We start from the raw sequence: 19327 nt of genomic DNA, 5'->3' as shown, positions 1-19327 counted from the left end.
CATGGCCTTTTTGAATGTCACATGCTTAAAAGTATCTTACACATACATGGCCTCTGAACAGCAATTAAAAGGAAGCTAGTTTATCTTGTCCATCCCCATGGAGTTCTTTGACTGGATCCTTTTTGCAGGTAGGTCCCCCATTTAAGATTTTAACTTGCTTCCCAATTCTTCCCCTTTGCTGTTGTCTCCTTTATGCTTCTCACCACTAGACCCTTGCCCAGTTGCATCTGCCACCACTCCCCCATAGTCTATTGAGATCTGGACAAACAAACAGAAGATGCAATTCAGTATGATTGTGTGATGTGAGACATTTTGGAAGAAAAATAGGAATAAAAAGAATAAAAATTGAAATAGATAAATAATGTAAGATGTGAATAAACAGAGATGAGGCAAGTGAAATAACTTGTTTCCTGACAGGGTGAGTGTTGCTGAATAAGGCCACAAAGAAGGTCAATGGCATTTTGAGTTTATACATGAAAATGAAGAGTGGAAGAGCAAATCATAAATTTGTATAAAACATCAGTTAGTTTACAGTTGGTGCCCTGTTTAGAGCTCTGGGAACTGTTTTTGCAAAGGTGTTACAGATAAAAGGAACATGCAAATTAGATTTACTGGGATGGTAGGAATAAGAAGCCACATTTGTGAGTGAGGACTTGAAATGTTAGAGCATTCTCTGAAGGAAAGAGAATACTAAGAGGAGATTTTAATGGAAGTTTTTAAAGGGGTTTTGCCAGCGTGAATAAGTAAAGACACTTGGTTGTTACAATGAGGCTCGTTAGTTTAAAACAGTCTTGAGAGGAAAAGAATCTACAGATAGGATGTTGGTTCCTTATAGTGTTCATGAGCATTGGTAACTAATTGACCTACAATTAGTGTTTCCTATTCATTAAAGTAGACCAGACAGGGCAATGATTGAGAAAATGAGATCCTCTATTTATGTTTGAGTGAGGTCAATGGGATTTGGCTGATTTGTTCTTTCTACATGTTTGAAGAAAACCAGCCCTGTCTTAAATTGCTTATTTGTATATGTGCCTGCTTTTGCATGGACCAAAACTGTCAGCCTAGCCAGTTTTGTTTTGTTTTAGAAAGTGACAAAGATATAGGGGTTCAATAATGTTGACTTAACAGTGAATACTTGCAGGCAAACTGCATCATTTTTGGTAGCAACAATAGAGGTTGTGTCTTCACCTCAAACCTTGGTGCAGGTCCTTAATAAGTATCAAAAATTGTGCTTTTGCTCTTGGATTACCTATGAGCAAAGTCACAGGGGATCCACTAGTAATAATTAATCATTCTTTTTAATAGGAGATCTTCACTCACAGATGCAGAATCCAGGAAAAGTGCTCCACAGCTTGTAGGGACGGAAGATACTTGTATTAACAACCACACTGAAGTAAGCGAGATTATCAGCTGATCCAAACACAGTGGAAGGCTTTTGTTCTGTTTGGCCTTGATTTGATTCTAAATCTGAGAGGTGGGAGCGTATTTTTATTATTGTATGAGAGAATTGCCTATGGGGCTGAACTTTATACTCTAATCTGGATTTAACATTGCTACAATTTTTCTTTATTTATTTGATTAAATATTTATATTACTTTAGTAAAACTCCAGTAATCTGGTATCTGATCATTTGGAAATCCTGTTGGTCCACAATCTGACTCATTTATTAGTATCGGTAATAGGACAAGTCTGATCTGGTCCAGTCTGCCATTTTCAGAGCTGCCAGAAGTGAGGCTAATTTCCAAGTATTGTTCATTTTTCACCATGTCTTTGTTTTCACTGAAAAACTCACAGGGCTCTATTTTGCATGCTCCCTTTCAACCCAATGTGTTCTGCTTCCTGGTTCCTTTAAACTCACCAAGGCCTGGTTTCCAGTGCACCTGTTAAATTCACCAGGACCCTTTCCCGTAGTCTATAAGGCCATAAGACAAAGGAGCAGAAGTCAGCCATTCGGCCCATCGAGTCTGCTCTGCCATTCTATCATGAGCTGATCCCTTCTCCCATTTAGCCCCACTCCCCCACCTTCTCACCATAACCTTTGATGCCCAGGCTACTCAGATACCTATCAATCTCTGCCTTAAATCACAGCCGCCTGTGGCAACAAATTCCACAGATTCACCACTCTCTGGCTAAAGAAATTTCTTCGCATCTCTGTTCTGAATGGGCGCCCTTCAATCCTGAAGTCGTGCCCTCTTGTACTAGACTCCCCTACCATGGGAAACAACTTTGCCACATCTACTCTGTCCAGGCCTTTTAACATTCAAAATGTTTCTATGAGGTCCCCCCTCATTCTTCTGAACTCCAAGGAGTACAGCCCAAGAGCCATCAAACGTTCCTCATATGTTAACCCTCTCATTCTTGGAATCATTCTAGTGCGTCTTCTCTGAACCCTCTCCAACATCAGCACATCCTTTCTTAAATAAGGAGCCCAAAACTGCACACAGTACTCCAAGTGAGGTCATACCAGTGCCTTATAGAGCCTCAACATCTCATCCCTGCTCTTATATTCTATTCCTCTAGAAATGAATGCCAACATTGCATTCGCCTTCTTCACCACTTCGCCTGTTGGTTAACTTTTAGGGTATCCTGCATGAGGACTCCCAAGTCCCTTTGCATCTCTGAATTTTGAATTTTCTCCCCATTTAAATAATAGTCTGTCCGTTTATTTCTTCTATCAAAGTGCATGACCATACACTTTCCAACATTGTATTTCATTTGCCACTTCTTTGCCCATTCTCCTAGTCTATCCAAGTCTCTCTGTAGAATCTCCGTTTCCTCAACACTACCTGCCCTTCCACCTATCTTTGTATCATTGGCAAACTTAGCCACAAAGCAATTTATTCCATAATCCAAATCGTTGATGCACAATGTAAAAAGCAGCCCCAACATGGACCTCTGCAGAACACCACTGGTAACTGGCAGCCAACCAGAATGGGATCCCTTTATTCCCACTCTCCTTTTCCTGCCAATCAGCCAATGCTCTATCCATGCTCGTAACTTTCCTGTAATTCCATGGGCTCTTATCTTGTTTAGCAGCCTCATGTGTGGCACCTTGTCAAATGCCTTCTGAAAATCCAAATACACAACATCCACTGCCTCTCCTTTGTCTAGCCTGCTTGTAATTTCCTCAAAAAATTGCAATAGGTTTGTCAGGCAGAATTTTCCTTTAAGGAAACCATGCTGAGTTCAGCCTATCTTGTCTTATGCCTCCAGGTACTCCGTGACCTCATCTTTGACAATTGACTCCAACAACTTCTCAACCACCGATGTCAGGCTAACACGTCTATAATTTCCTTTTTGCTGCCTCGCACCCTTCTTAAATAGCTGAGTGACATTTGGAATTTTCCAGTCCTCCGGAACCATGCCGGAATCTGTTGATTCTTGAAAGATCATTAATAAAGTCTCTGCAATCTCTACAGCTACTTCCTTCAGAACACAAAGGTGCATTCCATCTGGTCCGGGAGATTTATCTACCCTTAGACCATTCAGCTTCCTGAGTACCTTCTCTGTTGTAATTGTGACTGCACGCACTTCTCTTCCCTGATACCCTTGAGTGTCTGGTATACTGCTGAGGTCTTCCTCAGTAAAGACTGATGCAAAATACTCATTCAGTTCCTCTGCCATCTCCTTGTCTCCCATTACAATTTCTCCAGCGTCGTTTTCTATCAGTACTATATCTACTCTCGCCTGTCTTTTACTCTTTATATACTTAAAAGCTTTTAGTATCCTCTTTGATATTATTTGCCAGCTTCCTTTCATAGTTAATCTTTTCCTTCCTAATGACCTTCTTAGTTGCCTTTTGTAAGTTTTTAAAAGCCTTTCAATCCTCTATCTTCCCACTAATTTTTGCTTCCTTGTATGCCCTCTCCTTTGCTTTTACTTTGGCTTTGACTTCTCTTGTCAGCCACAGTTGTGTCCTTTTTCCATTTGAAAATTTCTTCTTTTTTGGAATTTATCTGTCTTGTACTTTCCTCACTTCTTCTAGAAACTCCAGCCATTTCTGCTCTGCTGTCCATCCCGCTAGTGTCCCTTTCCAGTCAACTTTGGCCATTTCTTCTCTCATGCCACTGTAATTTCCTTTACTCCACTGAAATACCAACACATCGGATTTCAGCTTCTCCCCAGATTTCAAAGTGAACTCAATCATGATGTAATCACTGCCTCCTAAGGGTTCCTTCACCTTAAACTCTCTAATCACTTCTGATTCATTACACAATACCCAATCCAGTACAGCTGATCCCCTAGTGGGCTCAACAACAAGCTGTTCTAAAAAGCCATCTCGTAGACATTGTACAAATTCTCTCTCTTGAGATCCAGTACCAACCTGATTTTCCCAATCCACTCGCATGTTAAAATCCCCTACGACTATCATAACATTGCCCTTCTGACAAGCCTTTTGTATTTCCTGTTGTAATTTGTAGTCCACATCACAGCAGCTGTTTGGAGGCCTTTATATAACTGTCATCAGGGTCCTTTTACCTTCGTGATTTCTTAACTCAGCCCATAAAGATTCTACACCTTCTGATCCTATGTCATCTCTTTCTAATGATTTAATATTATTTCTTACCAGCAAAGCCACCCCACCTCCTCTGCCTACCTGCTTATCCTTCCGATACACCGTGTATCCTTGGACGTTCAGCTTCCAAAGACATCCATCCTTTAGCCATGTCTCAGTGATGGCCACAACATCATACCTGCCAATCTGTAGCTGTATTTCAAGATCATCCACCTTATTTCTTATGCTGCGTGCATTTAAGTATAATACTTTAAGTCCAGTATTTGGTACCTTTTGCTTTGATTGCACTGCAACTCTATTGCACTGCAACTCATCCCACTGGCTGCAAATTTGCCCCATCACCTGCCTGTCCTTCCTGTCATCTTTACTGCATACTATCATTTATTCCTGTTTTCCCCTTCCTCAGCCCTATCACTCCGGTTCCCATCCCCCTGCCAAGTTAGTTTAAACCCTCCCTAACAGCTCTTTTAAACTTGGCTGCTAGGATATTGGTTCCCTTAGGGTTCAAGTGTAACCCGTCCTTTTTGTACGGGTCACACTTCCCCTAGAAGAGATCCCAATGATCCTAGAATCTGAAGCCCTGCCCCCTGCACCAGTCTCTTAGCCACACATTCATCTGCCTGATCCTGCTATTCTTGCCCTCGCTAGCATGTGGTACAGGCAGCAATCCTGAGATTACTACCCTGGAGGTCCTGCTTCTCGGCTTCCTTCCTAGCTACCTGTATTCTCTCTTCAGGACCTCCTCCCTATTTCTACCTATGTCATTAGTACCAATATGTACCAAGACTTGTGGCTGCTCGCCCTCTCCCTTCAGAATATTCTGGACCCGATCCGAGACATCCCGTACCGTGGCACCTGGGAGGCAACACACCATACGGGTGTCTCCATCAGGCTCACAGAATCTCCTGTCTGTTCTCCTCACTACGGAATCCCCTATGACTACCGCATTCCTCTTCTCCCACCTTCCCTTCTGCGCAACAGAGCCAGGCTCAGCGTCAGATACCCGGTCACCGTGGCCGTCCTCTGTCAGGTCATCCCCCTCAACAGTATCCAAAACAATATGCTGATTGCTAAGGGGAAACGGCCACAGGGGTGCTCTTCACTATCTGGGCATTTCCCTTCTCTCTCCTGAGAGTCACCCAGTTATGTGACTCCTGTAGCCTAGGGATGACTATCTCCCTGTAGCTCCTGTCTATCACCTCCTCACTTTCCCTAACAAGCCGTAGGTCATTAAGCTGCAGCCCTAGTTCCCTAACATGGTCTCTAAGGAGTTGCACCTCGGCGTACCTGGCTCAGATGTGGCCATCGGGGAGGCTGGAAGTCTCCCAGGATTCCCACATCTGACACCCTGAACAAAGCATTAACCCTGCAGACATGCCACCTAATTCTACAAAGAATGTAACAAGGAAAAAGAAGTCAACTTACCCACTTACCTCGCCTCTTGCCTGTTCTCGCCGAAGCCTGTTGAGCCAAAGCCTTACCACTCTGACTTGGACCACTCCAACAATGGCCTCTCCGTTTTACATAACCTTTTTATTGGCCCTTCTTAATTCTGCAAGAAAAAAATGCCCGTGAAAACACACGAAACACACAGCTCTTTAATCAGTTAGCCCGTACCTGTGAGGGACCCGCTGCTCTTCTGTCTCTCCGGGCCGTTTCTGCAAGACGTCTCTTTAAACTTGGTGATGTTCTGTTTCCCATGCTCCCTTGCAACTCACTGGAAAACTACAATGTAACATGTAAAAAAAAGTGAAATAAAAGTGTTGGGTATCAGTAGAAGTAAAATCTAATAGTCTGAAAAATCTGTTAGTTCGGCACCACCAAAGTCCTGAGGGTACTGGATTATTGGAGTTTTGTTGTATATTTTTTGTATTTTTTTTATGTTCAAGGCTATCCACTTTTGTTGTAAATTTTTGGCAAGACTCGCTTTTCAAATTAGACTTGTAACCTCTGTGCATAATTTATAGTAAATGTTGAAATTTCCATTTGGCTTAATCTGGTGCCAAGTTTTCTCATTTTAGCTGCATTATTGTCTGTAATGCTTGCAACAGTAATGCTGGATCAGTATTAATTAGTATCCTTTCCCCATAACATGATTTTCATTTTGTACCAATTCATATTTGAACCAAAGCCCATCATGTATTTTATAATAAATGATGTTACAGTGAGAGGCTGTCACTGTCAGCTTTTGCCGATAGGTAATAAACATAAATTTGGGCTGAATAGCAATTTGGTGTTAAAACTAAATGGGACTGTATCTGCTAGAGCGAATAGGAGAGAGATATTACAGCAATTATTTACATGTACAGTACAAATAATGTCTTAAAATCGGGAATTAAACCAGTCATTTATCTATAGAAAATTAATAAATGTAGATTAACAGCATTCAACTTTGTGTGACTTCTGCCAGAAATGCAAATAGATAATCTTACTGCTCTATGTAGTTCAGTATCTTAAATACAGAAACAAAAAAGTAAAAATACTCAGTACACGAGGCAACATTTGTGAAGGGAGAAACAGTTGACATTTCAGTTCAGTAATGGTTTTACTGGCACATTTTGTTGGCTTGGTTCCTCCCTGGAATTGCCACCTGCAATTCCCCCTCACCTGTACTTACCCTCACCTATACTTTTTTTTTAGATTTAGGAGGTCAATTTTGTTGGCTTTAAGTATCAAGTTCTCTAGGATTTGAGTGGCTACAGAGGGGACAGACCACCCAAAAGCTTTGACAGCTGGAAATTCTGTTCCCAGCTTTGCTGGCTGTAAAAGCTGAGATGGATTTTCAATAGTTTGTGAACATCTCTGATATTCTAAGACATTTAAAAACTATTAAAATTGAAGTAAGTAATTAAAAAAGTTAAGCACAAAGTAACCGAAAACACCTATAAATAATTAAAACATTAAATAAAGAAAAATAATTGGGGAAAAAAGGCAATTCACCTTCCCCATTGCTTTTGATTTGACAACCCCCAAATTTGTTGGGGGTCTTGAATTCTAGCCCAACATGATACTAGGGAGCTTTAGAAAGGACAGGACTTTGCCACTGAATCCCCCATGAAGTTTGGTGGTGGAGTGCACTGATGGATTTGGTGGTCAGTGTGGATCAGCATATTGTGGCCCATATGTAAATATGGTGACTTCTCTCTCCAAAAATTTCTTCCACCTCTTCTACCTGGTATTCAACTTTGTTCCTTCACTGTCCTTCTCTTCTCCTCTTCCCTTCTTGCTCTTTCTCTGTCCTTCCATGTATCTTTCCACCTTTCATTCAGCTTCACCACTCCAAGCCGCTTCCATTTCTTTTCTCCGCTTCTCATTGCTCTCTCTGTTATTGTGCTTTTCTTCCATCCCCTGCCTTTGTTCAGTTATTATTTTGCTATTTCCACAGGCTAAATAGTGCCCTTGGCTTTGTCTCCCCAACTTGACATTGACTTGCGTGACAATACAAAATTAATAGGAATTCAGTAGTCTGCATCTCATTTGAAAAGCAGACCAAAAAGAAGGGAACTGTGAGCAGTATCACAGGGCCATGGAACAAGGGTTTTGCTTTGAGTAACGAGATTAATGGGTGGGAGTTAGGGGTTGGGGTTGGTTTGTAAGAGACATACAAGTCAGATAACATGTTTGAAAGTTATGTGATGGTTGCTAAAATAAGGATAATAAATATGGAAAACCCTGAAAGTTGAAGAAAACTAGCAATCATTGTAGAGAATTCACTGACAGTGGAACAATTAGAACAGAGACTTTGGAGACTATTTATGGAATTGGAGTAAAATGCATTTTGATTAAAATGCAAGATTTCAAAGGTAATACTTTCCATAATTACGCCCAGTAGCAGAAATGATGTGAGGTATAGACCAGATGGATCAATGTGTAACCTGAAAGATGGTGCAGAGCTAGGAGTTTCAGCTGTCTAATCCATTAGGAGAAGTTATAAAGCAGAAGAAAGCTCCCTAGGCAGATGGGCTTAACTTTTATATTGGCTTCACTATATCAGTAAAGATGCTATGTGGCTGAATTGGAGAAAATTTAAATTAAGCATAAGTTGGTAGCGAGGAAGGGGATGGAGTCTGAGGGTTGTTGAACAGAGAGTTTGTTGTAACAGAATAAGACAGTCTAAATAATGAGTTCTGTTAAGGAATATAGAGATCTACTTTCTGCATATACAAGAAAGCCAGAATGGAAAAGAGAATGGGGAAGTGCAACAATGGGTAAGCTGCAGTGTTTTTATGCTAATTTGAGAAATTTTAGAAATAAAACCAGGGAACTTGGTTACTAATTGGCATTCATCTGCTGCACTATGCCTTATCCATTCTTTTGTAACCTTGGACTGGACTATTCAAATGTTCCCCTGGCCGCCTTCCTATCTATTACTGCCCAGGAACTTGAGCTCAGTAATTTCATCAGTCAGCTATATCCTTACTCAAATGAACTCACTTACCCATTACCTCTGACCCATCACATTTGTTCGCATTGACTTTATGTCCTTACGTCTGGAAATGCCTTTAATTTACAATTCCCTCATGTTCAAATACCTCTATGGGTTCACGCCATCCTAATCTCATGTGGCCTGACAACCTAACCAGCTGTTTGTTTTCCACCAATTCTGGCCTCTTGTGCATTGTCATTCTCCATCATTCCATTGTTGACAGCTGTGCCTTCACAAGCCTAGATCTAAATTATGGAATTTCCTTTTTGTATTCCCTCCTCTATGATACATTTTATTCTTACTACTTTGTGATTCAGTGTCAAATTTTGATTGATCCCATTTGCATGAATTGCTCTGGGACAATTTACTCCATTAAAGTTACAGCTAAATGTCAAGCATTTTTTAAAAAAAATGGATCTCATATGCAAATTGCAGGTCTACCTTTGTTTTGAAGAATGCCTAAGACAGCTGTTTTTGTTTTGTAATATGTTTTTATATAAATGTTACTTTTAATTTTATATTGTTTGCTGCAAAATATGATTTTAGGGAATATCTCACTTTCACAAACACACATGCACACAAATGCCATTAATGTGCCATTTCAAAAATGTGTGGTCTACTTAATAGAGATCAATGACGTTCTATATTCTGCCTCAAAGGTATATTGTAGAAAACCTTTTTCCTGAGCTTTTAATAGCCTAGTGGGTATTAGCATGAACAGTGCAGTGATAAATCATACACACTGGGAGGTCTTGTTCTCACTATAAACTGCAGTTATGTAGACATCTAGTGAGGATTGGATTTGGCTCAAGTGTGCTGCCCTATGTAGTTATTAACCCAGTGGATTGAAGTATTTTGTAATTATGGCACTAGATTAGCAACCAAAAGGTGAGTACAAACCACATCATGGCAAGTTGTAAAACTAGATTCAGTAAATGTGTTATTTTGTGAACTATCAGCAGAAAAATATAAGCATGGCGACTGCTAGAAACCAAAATGGTTTATCAGTCTCTCTGCAGAGAAATGAAGTCGGTATCCCCGCTTGGAGTGACCTCCACAAGAACCCAGTTCCATATTGTTGTTCTCGCTTCATGAACTATTGTAGCTCTGCCTGGTTGGAAGGACAGTAAAAAGGCTGCTATATCTTTCCTGCAACTGGGTTGAAATTTAATCTATTGGGTTGAGGAGACAAATAGGTAAGCCTCAATTAGCTGGCAGGTTACTCCTTTATATTGGGCTCCAGTGATAACATAGAGATGCAGTTCTCAGCTGAGGTTTGTGTGAAGAAGTCTTTGTGGTTTTCCTATCACTCCATTATGGAGACATGGATCCAGGGTAACAAGCGGCTCAAATATTCCTCTGGGCACCCTATGAAACATCGGATCTCCTCAAGCAGAGAGTTTCCGCCCCCATCCTTGACTGTGAGATGTTTCAGGCTCCATTCGATGTACCTTACTCTTGAAGACTTCCTTAGTGTAGCTCACACTTTTTAAAATCTTGCATCTTCCTATTAGGCAGCTGGCACAGCCTTCCAAGTTCAAGCAGAAAGCAGAGTTTATGTTGGTGCAGTCTGGAGTTAAAATCTTCCTTGGCCTTGCATGAGAGTTATTACAGAGTCATTAATATCCTCTGAGGTAACTGGCCAAGCAAAAGTAATTCCGTTCAGACCACTGTTGCGTTTTAAAGATATTTATGGAAAGACAGTAAATGTGGGTGTGATGGCAGACTTGTTTCCAAAGAATTTCATTTTAAGGCCTACGAGCTAGGCTCAAAGATGAGAAATAGGCACCTCAGAGGTACTCAATGGGTGATGAAGTATATTTAAACCACACAGAAGAGTCGGTACCTTTAGGAGGATGAAAATAAGCCTTCTTAAGCACAAAGTATAAGTAATATATGAATCTCAATGAGGCTTTTTGTTTTACCTCTCAAACTTCAAAACTGTTCTTAATTAAGTCATGAATTAAAGTATAGATTTTAAAAAACCCAGTAGTAATATAAGGTAGTGCTAGTTTTTAATGAAAAAATAGTCTTATTGAAATTTCTGTTGATTGCCATATCTTTTAGGTGGTGACTGAACGAATGAGCAATGGTGTCCAACAAGTCGAGGGGCTTGAAAGTAACTTGTTGCAGGAGGGACTTCAAAATTGCAAGGATAATGACTCTGAAAGATCTGTTCCAAAAGAAGAGGAGGTCGCCCTCATGACCACTTCAGATGCCCAATTAAAGACTGACAGGATTGCCAATGTGGAAAGTAAATTGGTGCATGGGGAAATGCCAGAAAATGGAGATAACAAAATGAAAAATTTGGAGATTGTGGGTATGAATCGGAAAGCACAACAACCTCAGTCAAAAACCACTTGCACTCAGGATAATGCTGGGGAACCGGGAAAGACCGTAAAAGAAAAATTGACTTCTGGGAGTGAAGCTTCATATAAAGGGATTCCCTGGATTGATCCACAATTAGACAGTGCTACATCAGGGGGTCACCACCCTTTTAATGCACTGAGTTCATTAAACTTGTACAAACCTTGTTTATCAGCATCTCAGAATTTACACAAAGTGGGTCAACCTTATTTTTCACCAGTGTTTAATCAGGGTCCACGTTTGATGTACTTACCAGCGCCAAGCTTAAGCCATCCTCATATTGCACTTTCCCTTTCAACAACTATAGGTGTTACAGGGGTGCAGACTGTATCATCATTTTCACAAAGTAAAGCTGGCAGCCCTAATCTCGCACCTGATCAGCATTCATATTCTCATCCATTGACTCTCAGCAGACCCTTGACTTCAGAACCTAAAGCCAAACATGCTGCTGATTATTCTCACTCCCTTCTTGTGAAAACAAAAGCCCATTCGGAGCCACCTCAGAAGCAGCAGTTTTTAATTTCTCCATCTCATACTTCATCACCATCTCCTCACATTTTTTTCAACCTGGGCAGTGAATTATCTTTGTCACGGAAGAATTCAAACAGCCAGTTACCCAAAATTGCTGCCCGCAGCCCTACTCATCAACCTTCACTTGGGCTGTCAGAAAACTCACAACCTCCATTCATGGTATTCAGATCTCCACCTCAACTTGAGAAGCAGATATATCCAGAGGGATCCCATGATCTGCCTCTTGATTTGTCAGCAAAATCAAGCTGTTATGGTATAGGGGTTAAGCAGAATTCTTTACCCGAGCTGAGGAAAACACCACCTATGCCGGTGTTAACTCCTGTTAAAGGGGATAGGTCATTTTCTCTTTTGCACTCTAAAAGTGATGGCGTTTCCCCACGAATACCTCAAAGTGGCTACAATACCAGCAGTATTAAAGGAAGCTTCGGATTAACACCTCCGTTTATGGTTTTTCCTGATACTATAAGAAATGGGGCTACTCTGCAAAAGAAACCAGTTGCTCCTTTAACATTTCAGCCATCGAATCCAACTGTGTCATGGGTAAAAAGTTCCAGTAGTTCGGTGAACCGAAATCCGCGGACTTTTGTTGGCGTGGCTAACGCTATACCTGCATCTATGTTACAGATTGTTAATGGAGATCCCAAGGGTGCTGCTAAGCAAGAACCAATTTCTATTGTTTACCAAGGAGACAGCCAGTTGGCACTTCCCAATGGCAAAAAAAATGGGGAGCCCAAAAATGATGCACATGAAGATCACATTGTAAAGGAAAGTAGTAATCATTCACACAATTGTTTTGTATCTTCCTCTAGTGAAGTAGCATCATACCCTCCTCCGTTCCTCATTGGAGGTAGCATTCCCGTTAACCATCTATCACTTGGTAAGGATAAAACTCCGTTTCACCATTCACCATTATTAACTAATGGGAGCTGTTCAGCACCACAACTATCACTAACTCAAGGAATTCCTTATGGTGTATCATCTTCCAGAGGAGAATATACTTTGTTCCAAAGCCCACATCATTTAGGGGCTGTGTGGACCCCTCATAAAATCCATGCAGAAAAGATGAAGGAAGACCAGCTGCAGACAATGGGGTCACCATTGTCCAACTTGGAGTCAATAGTTCAGAACACGGCTTTGGAGCTGTTTGCAGTTGAAAATAAAAAGGAGAGCCCTAAATCATTCAGCCCAAATGCAATAAGTAAGGAAGGAGTTCCTTCCAAAGATTTGAACCAGCCAGCCTCCAATTGTGCAAATATAGTTGACTTAAGCCATTTACCTTCTGAAAACCAAAATAAAAGTGGTCAGAAAGATCAACAGAATACACTTTCCACAATCAAGATGGACAAAATGGGTAAAGCTAATAAAGGAGTTGCCAATGAAAGTTGTAAAAATTCAACAGGCGGTGTGGGTGATGATGAAAAAGTTCATAATAAAGAACTAGAAATACAAGGAGTAATTACTTCTTTGCCATTAAGCAAGCAGCCTTTCATTAATCAGAGCCATAATCATAAAGATCTTCCTGTTGCAGAATTGCAAAGTGACAGGAATTTAGAGGTAGTGGCCATACAGGAGTTAGCGAGTGGAAGTACAACATCCTCCATATTATCTACAGATGCAGATCAATCAATGACTAAAGGTATGTGTAATGAAAAAGAACGTTGTACTGCTGGACCAGTCAAACGTACTGTTACCAAAGAAAAGGATGGTTCAGTGATGAATCCAGTTTCTAAATGCAAAGGACCTAATTCAGTTAGGTGCAATGCAAACCCATCTAGCTGTGTGGGAGAGAAGTTCAAATGCACTAAGAAGGAAGATATTGTGAGTTCCAACAGGTTAAATCGAGAAGAGCAGACCATTCAGGTAAATTATGAATTTTAACATTTTTCCCTTGCATTAGGTTCAATTTTCTTTCAATTTAACTACTATAATGTTCAGTAAGCAATGTCGATCAAAGCTGTGTGATCTAGCTCTGTTTTCTCAGAAGAATTTTTCTGATCAGTGACGTATATAAATACTCTTCAAGATGATTGGTTCATTTTAATTTATATTAGCCAATAAAACAATTTTATGCAATGTACGTTTGTAACATGTGTATCTACAGCTATTTATTAGATAGTAAGTTATTTTCAGATGTGTAGAGTGATTTGGGAATTTAAAATCAATTAAATAACAGACAATATTAGTGTTCAGTAAGTTAAACATCTTGCCTATAAATCCAAAGTTGAACAATGGTTAAAATCTTTATCCATTTACCCTGTGTTTTGAAAGCGAAATGCTGCAGTAGCACAATATATGACCCTGCTTAATCACTGGGATTTAGATGAACATGATTATAGTTGTAAAGAACTTTCATATTGTGTCTTTTTAAATTGAACAGGGTGTCCGTGCATTGAAACATGCTTTGTGTGAGAGAGTATTTTGAGGTGAACAATAGAAATACGAGGTAGTGGTGATTGTGATAGTAGTGATTTAAGATGATGAAATCAAAGTTCTGTATCATACATAATACATGGTTATAAAAGAATGTTAGTTGTTAATCAAGGTCAGGTGGTAAGAATTAACTACAGTGTGTATCAGGGGATAAATAAGCCTTTGACAGCATTGATAGTAATTTTATTCTTAGTTCATTATCACATTTAGGATAGTCAAATTTACTTTATAAAATGTGGTCATAATCAAGGTCAGGTGGTAAGGTTTGGTATGTCATCTGTACACGTAAAAGGTATTAGTAATTGTTTGATTGTTCTATTTCATTCCTACCCACTAGGATAACAGCTAACTTGCAGACAGGGAATTTGCTATTGACAAGATTGTAATATTCTTTCAGTTTGGAAACTTTATGGGCCAGATCAACTGACAAGCTGCTGCCAGTTACAGTTGTAGTTGCTGTCATTTGCTTTTCATATTGGGAGGTGGGCAATTGGATATAGATATCTGTATGCTTATATTCTGCAAGCCTCACCTCAATTTACCAGGGCATCCACCATGACACTGAGCTCTCCATAGAGCTCAAGTTCTCGGTGGAATCTCCAGGCCTATGCATCAATTGACAGGATGCTAATGACAATTCAGAAGTGCCTGCATGAATCGGCATATCTGAACTGCTGAATGCTGGTAGGTCTCCACCTCGGTAAAAGTATGGGAATGGTTGGGGTTCTCTTTCTTGGTAAGATCCTAGGACAGATGATGGTTTCTGTCTAAGGGAGATTCTGCAAACTGATGGAGGATGGGGGGCTTCTAGTTCAGTGACCCAAAGAACTTCTGAATTGAAGATTGCTTTCAGTAACCTAGGATCTCAGCCATAAATGAACTTATGGTTTCCATCATAATGGAAACTTCCCTACTTCCAAAACTCCTGCATGGCTGGCAAACTTGGGGCATGGACTTTTGATTGTTAAGGCTGTTTCAGGGCATGTCTGGTCATGTGAATGGAAAAGTCCTGAACTGCACAGGCCTCATCAGACAGCTGAGGGCCTATCTCACCTCAGGTGATTGTGTTTGGCAGCTTGCTAGAAGAAGGAATTTACTCCATATGGTGTGCAACCAATGCTTAGTTCTCCATTCATTGGAAGATTTGTCCCAATCTTGTAATTCCCATTTTGTAAAAAGACTTTTTATCCACTCTGGAGTGGGAAGTACATAAGAACATTGTTCCTTTAACTAATTAATGTCACATGTGATGAGGTGAACTTGCATCTTTCCACTAAGGAATTTGTGCAGTGTATGAAAATGCACAGTTGAAGTAGGAGCTCAGCCATTTGTCAACAGCAAATGCTCATTTGTCTTTATGATGAAAAAATAGTTACACTTGTGCTTTTTCTGTTCTTGATCAAGTTTGTCTTAAAACTGTGTACATAACTAAGGAATAAGAGGCTTGATGGTGTAGTTGATTCTGATCCACACCAGGCAAACTTCACTGTCTTCTGGTTTTAAAGATCCTTCTTGAAATTATTCATCCAGGCTTCCAGTACATAACTGCTCAAGATATGACATTAATTTTGTAAACCATATAATGGCTGTTATAAGAAATGGATATAATAGTGGTATGGTGTCTGATATTTTGTTGGACAATTTTTGGAGCTTTACAGTGTTGCACCTGAGGTACGAATCCTTGTATTGAGCAATGCCATAGTAGTTAAGTTTACTGGACAGATGATTAAGAGTGTTGGACTAATGATTCAGTAATACAAATTCAAAGACTAACATGGGTGCTGGGTATTTAAATTAGGATAATTAAATAATCTGGATTAAATGAAACACTAGACTGAGTAATTTGTGTGGACTTTGCAAAGACCTCGCCATTTCACAGACTAATCAAGCGACAGCCTGACATATTCATATTCACAGAATCATATATTTTGGCCAATTTGCCATACTGCTCAATCGCAATCCCTGGATATGTCTTTTCCCACTGGCAGGACAGATCCACCAGAAGTGGAGGTGCAGTGGTAGAATGTAGGAAAGGAATGGCCCTGTGCATTCTTTGGGTGGATTCTGGAGTTCATCAAGTCTCAAGGCATCAGGTTAACCATGGGCAAGTAAACTCCTGCTGACTGCCACTATCACCATTCTCCTTCAGTTAACTGATCACTATTCCTTCTGCTGACTAATCGGCACTCCTTCACAACACTTAGAAGCCCTGAGAGTAACAAGAGTGCAGAATCTATTTTGAGTAAGGGGCTTCAAAGTAGCACAACTACTGACATAGCTGACGGACAGGATTTGTAGCAGGTGTTGAGTGAGCCAACAGTAGGGTTGAAACTCTCCCTCAGAAAGGTTGCTAATGCGTCTATGCATGATACAATTGGCAGGAGTGACCATTATATAGTCTTTCTAGAGACAATGTTCCATTGTTAACCTAAGGATACCCTTGAATCTGTTGTGTGCCACTTCCTTTGTTGAGAATTGTGAGATAAATTCTGATTGGCTCATGTAGCTCAAAACAGGGCCCATGGCACTTCATGGATGTCATAAATAACAGGAGAAGGGCATTTCTTCATAATCTGCAACCTCATGTCCTGACACTTTCTTCCCTTTTTTATTATTGCTATCAAGTTAAAGTTCAACCCTGGACCAGTGAGGAGTATGGAAGAGCATGGTGGTATCTTAGTGCCAAATTGGTGATGCTGCAGTACAGGATTATATGAGTGTTAAATGGCAAAAGCATCATGTAATAGGAAGCTATGATCCTACAACCAATGGATCAGAGCATAACTTGGCAGTCCTGATACGTGCAGTCTTGAATGGTAGTGGACAGTCAAATGGTAAATTAGAGTGCGAGGCTTTAAGGAAAATCTCATCCTCAACAATGGTGAGCCCAATGTGTGAGTGCCAAAGACAAAACAGAATTACTTTATCTACCTTGTACTTCTGGCTACGTTTTAGCAAGAACTGCAAAGTAGATAGTCTCTGTATCCACCTGAGGTCATGGTCATCAAAGAAGCTAGAATAAGCCAAATTTGATTCACTTTACTTAATATCGCAAATTAGTTGAGAGCATTGCATATTGTAGATGCTACGGGACTAGATAACATAATGCTGAACTGGCTGTGCTTCTAGCCAAGCTGTTCCAGTGCATTTATAACAGTGGTAGCCATCTGATGATGTAGAAGATCATCAATGTCTCCAGTTTCTAAAAAGCTGGTAAAATCCTATCTGGTTAATTGTCCCCCAATCATTTTATTTGTCATCAGCAGAAGGATGCCATAAACAGTGTTATTCTAGCAACGTTCACTCAGTAATATTACATACACTCACTAATAGCCAGCTCACTAATGCTCAGTCTGGGTTTCACCAGGTACATTGGCTCTTGACCTCATTGCAACCTTAGTCCAAATTTGGACAAAAGAATTGAATTCCTTGGTTGAGGTAAGGTGAGACTGACTGTAGATGTAAAGGTAGCATTTGAACAAGTGTTGCAAAACAGGATTCAAGGGGAAATCTATCCACAAGTTAATTTCTTGTTTGCAAAAGAGAAGGTGGTTTTGGTTGTTGGCAGTCAATCAATTCAGTTACTGGAAGTTAATTTCTGTTTGGGTTTCATTGAGTAGTGTCCTAGATTCACTATCTTCAGCATACCATAATTGCATCATATCAAAGTCAAAGTCCAGTTTATTGTCATATGCACAAGTACATATATGCACAGGTGTAATGAAAAACTTACTTGCAGCAGCATCACAGGCGCATAGCATCATATAAGCAGCATTCACAAGAAAAATATAGCTTAAACATAAATTATACACAATATTTACAAGAAAGAACACAATCAGAACAAAAAAAACAAAGTCCATTTTAGTGCAAAGTGATCCAAGTGGTCATAGTGTTGCCAAACTGAAGTGTTTAAGGTTTTGCTGGTTGGTTCAAGAACTGAATGGTTGAAGGGAAGTAGCTGTTCTTGAACCTGGTGGTGTGGGACTTAAGGCTTCTGTACCTCCTGCCCAATAGTAGCTGCGAAAAGATGGCATGGTCCGGATGGTGGGGATCTTTGAAGCTACAGTAGATGTTGACTTCTTGAGGCAGCGCCTCCTGTAGATACTACCAGTGGTAGGGAGGAATGTGCCTGTGATGTATTGGGCAGAATCCACTACTTTCTGCAGCTCCTTGTGTTACAGTGCATTTGAATTGCCATACCAGAGCTTGATGCAACCCGTCAGGATACTTTCAACAGTACATTTGTAGAAGTTTGTTAGTGTTTGGTGACAAGCCAATCTTCCTTAACCTCCTAAGAAAGTAAAGATGCTGGTGTGCTTTCCTTATGATTGCATCTATGTGCTGGGCCTAGGACAGGACATCTGATATGTTAACACCCAGGAATTTAAAGCTGCTGATTCTCTCCAGCACCAAACCCCCAATGTAGACTGGTGCATGTTCACCCTCCTTCCCCTTTCTGAAGTCAACAATCAGCTCTTTAGTTTTGCTGACATTGAGCGAGAGGTTGTTGTTGCAGCACCACTCAACCAGGTGTCCTATCTCGCTCTGGTAAGCTGGGTCATTGCCACCTGTCATTCGTCCAACAACAGTAGTCTTGTTGGAAAATTTGAAGATGGCATTGGGGCTGTGCTTAGCCACACAGTCATGTGTGAATAGAGAGTAGAACAGGGGGCTAAGCACGCAGCCTTGAGGTGTTGATGATCAGTGAGGGGTAAGAGTTGTTACCAATCCTCACTGAGGTTTGCTGATGTGGAAGTTGAGCATCCAGTTGCAGAGGGAGGTACAGAGGCCCAGGTCTTGAAGCTTGATAATGAGTTTGGATGGGATGATTGTGTTGAAAGCCAGCTGTAGACAATGAACAGAAGCCTGACTTATGAGTTCCTGTTGTCCAGATGGTCCAGAGCAGAGTGAAGAGTCAGAGAAATCACATTTGCTGTTGACCTGTTGTGACAGTACTCAAATTGGAGTGGATGCAGGTCACCTCTGAGGCAGGATTTGATTTGTGACATAACCAACCTTTTGAAGCACTAAATCACAGTTGATGTTAGTGCTACCGG

The 19327-nt window shown here is 40.5% G+C and overlaps 1 protein-coding gene across 8 annotated transcripts in view; it reads left to right on the top strand.

Moving 5' to 3' along the window:
* bcorl1 (BCL6 corepressor-like 1) overlaps positions 1-19327 on the top strand; it is a 183144-nt gene that overhangs the window by 109268 nt on the left and 54549 nt on the right. For 6 of the 8 annotated variants that reach the window (XM_052020783.1, XM_052020782.1, XM_052020780.1 and 3 more), the window contains 2 exons: positions 1306-1393; positions 11010-13700. In XM_052020783.1, coding sequence (XP_051876743.1) covers positions 1306-1393; positions 11010-13700 — 2779 coding nt within the window. Of the gene's footprint in view, positions 1-1305; positions 1475-11009; positions 13701-19327 lie in introns of all 8 variants that reach the window. The other 2 variants (XM_052020786.1, XM_052020787.1) reach the window with 1 other exon arrangement.

The sequence above is a fragment of the Pristis pectinata genome, chromosome 8 (genome assembly GCF_009764475.1).
Source record: "Pristis pectinata isolate sPriPec2 chromosome 8, sPriPec2.1.pri, whole genome shotgun sequence".
Classification (NCBI taxonomy): domain Eukaryota; kingdom Metazoa; phylum Chordata; class Chondrichthyes; order Rhinopristiformes; family Pristidae; genus Pristis; species Pristis pectinata.
Note: the sequence above shows the minus strand (reverse complement) of the source record. Positions and strands in the feature narration are given on the sequence as shown.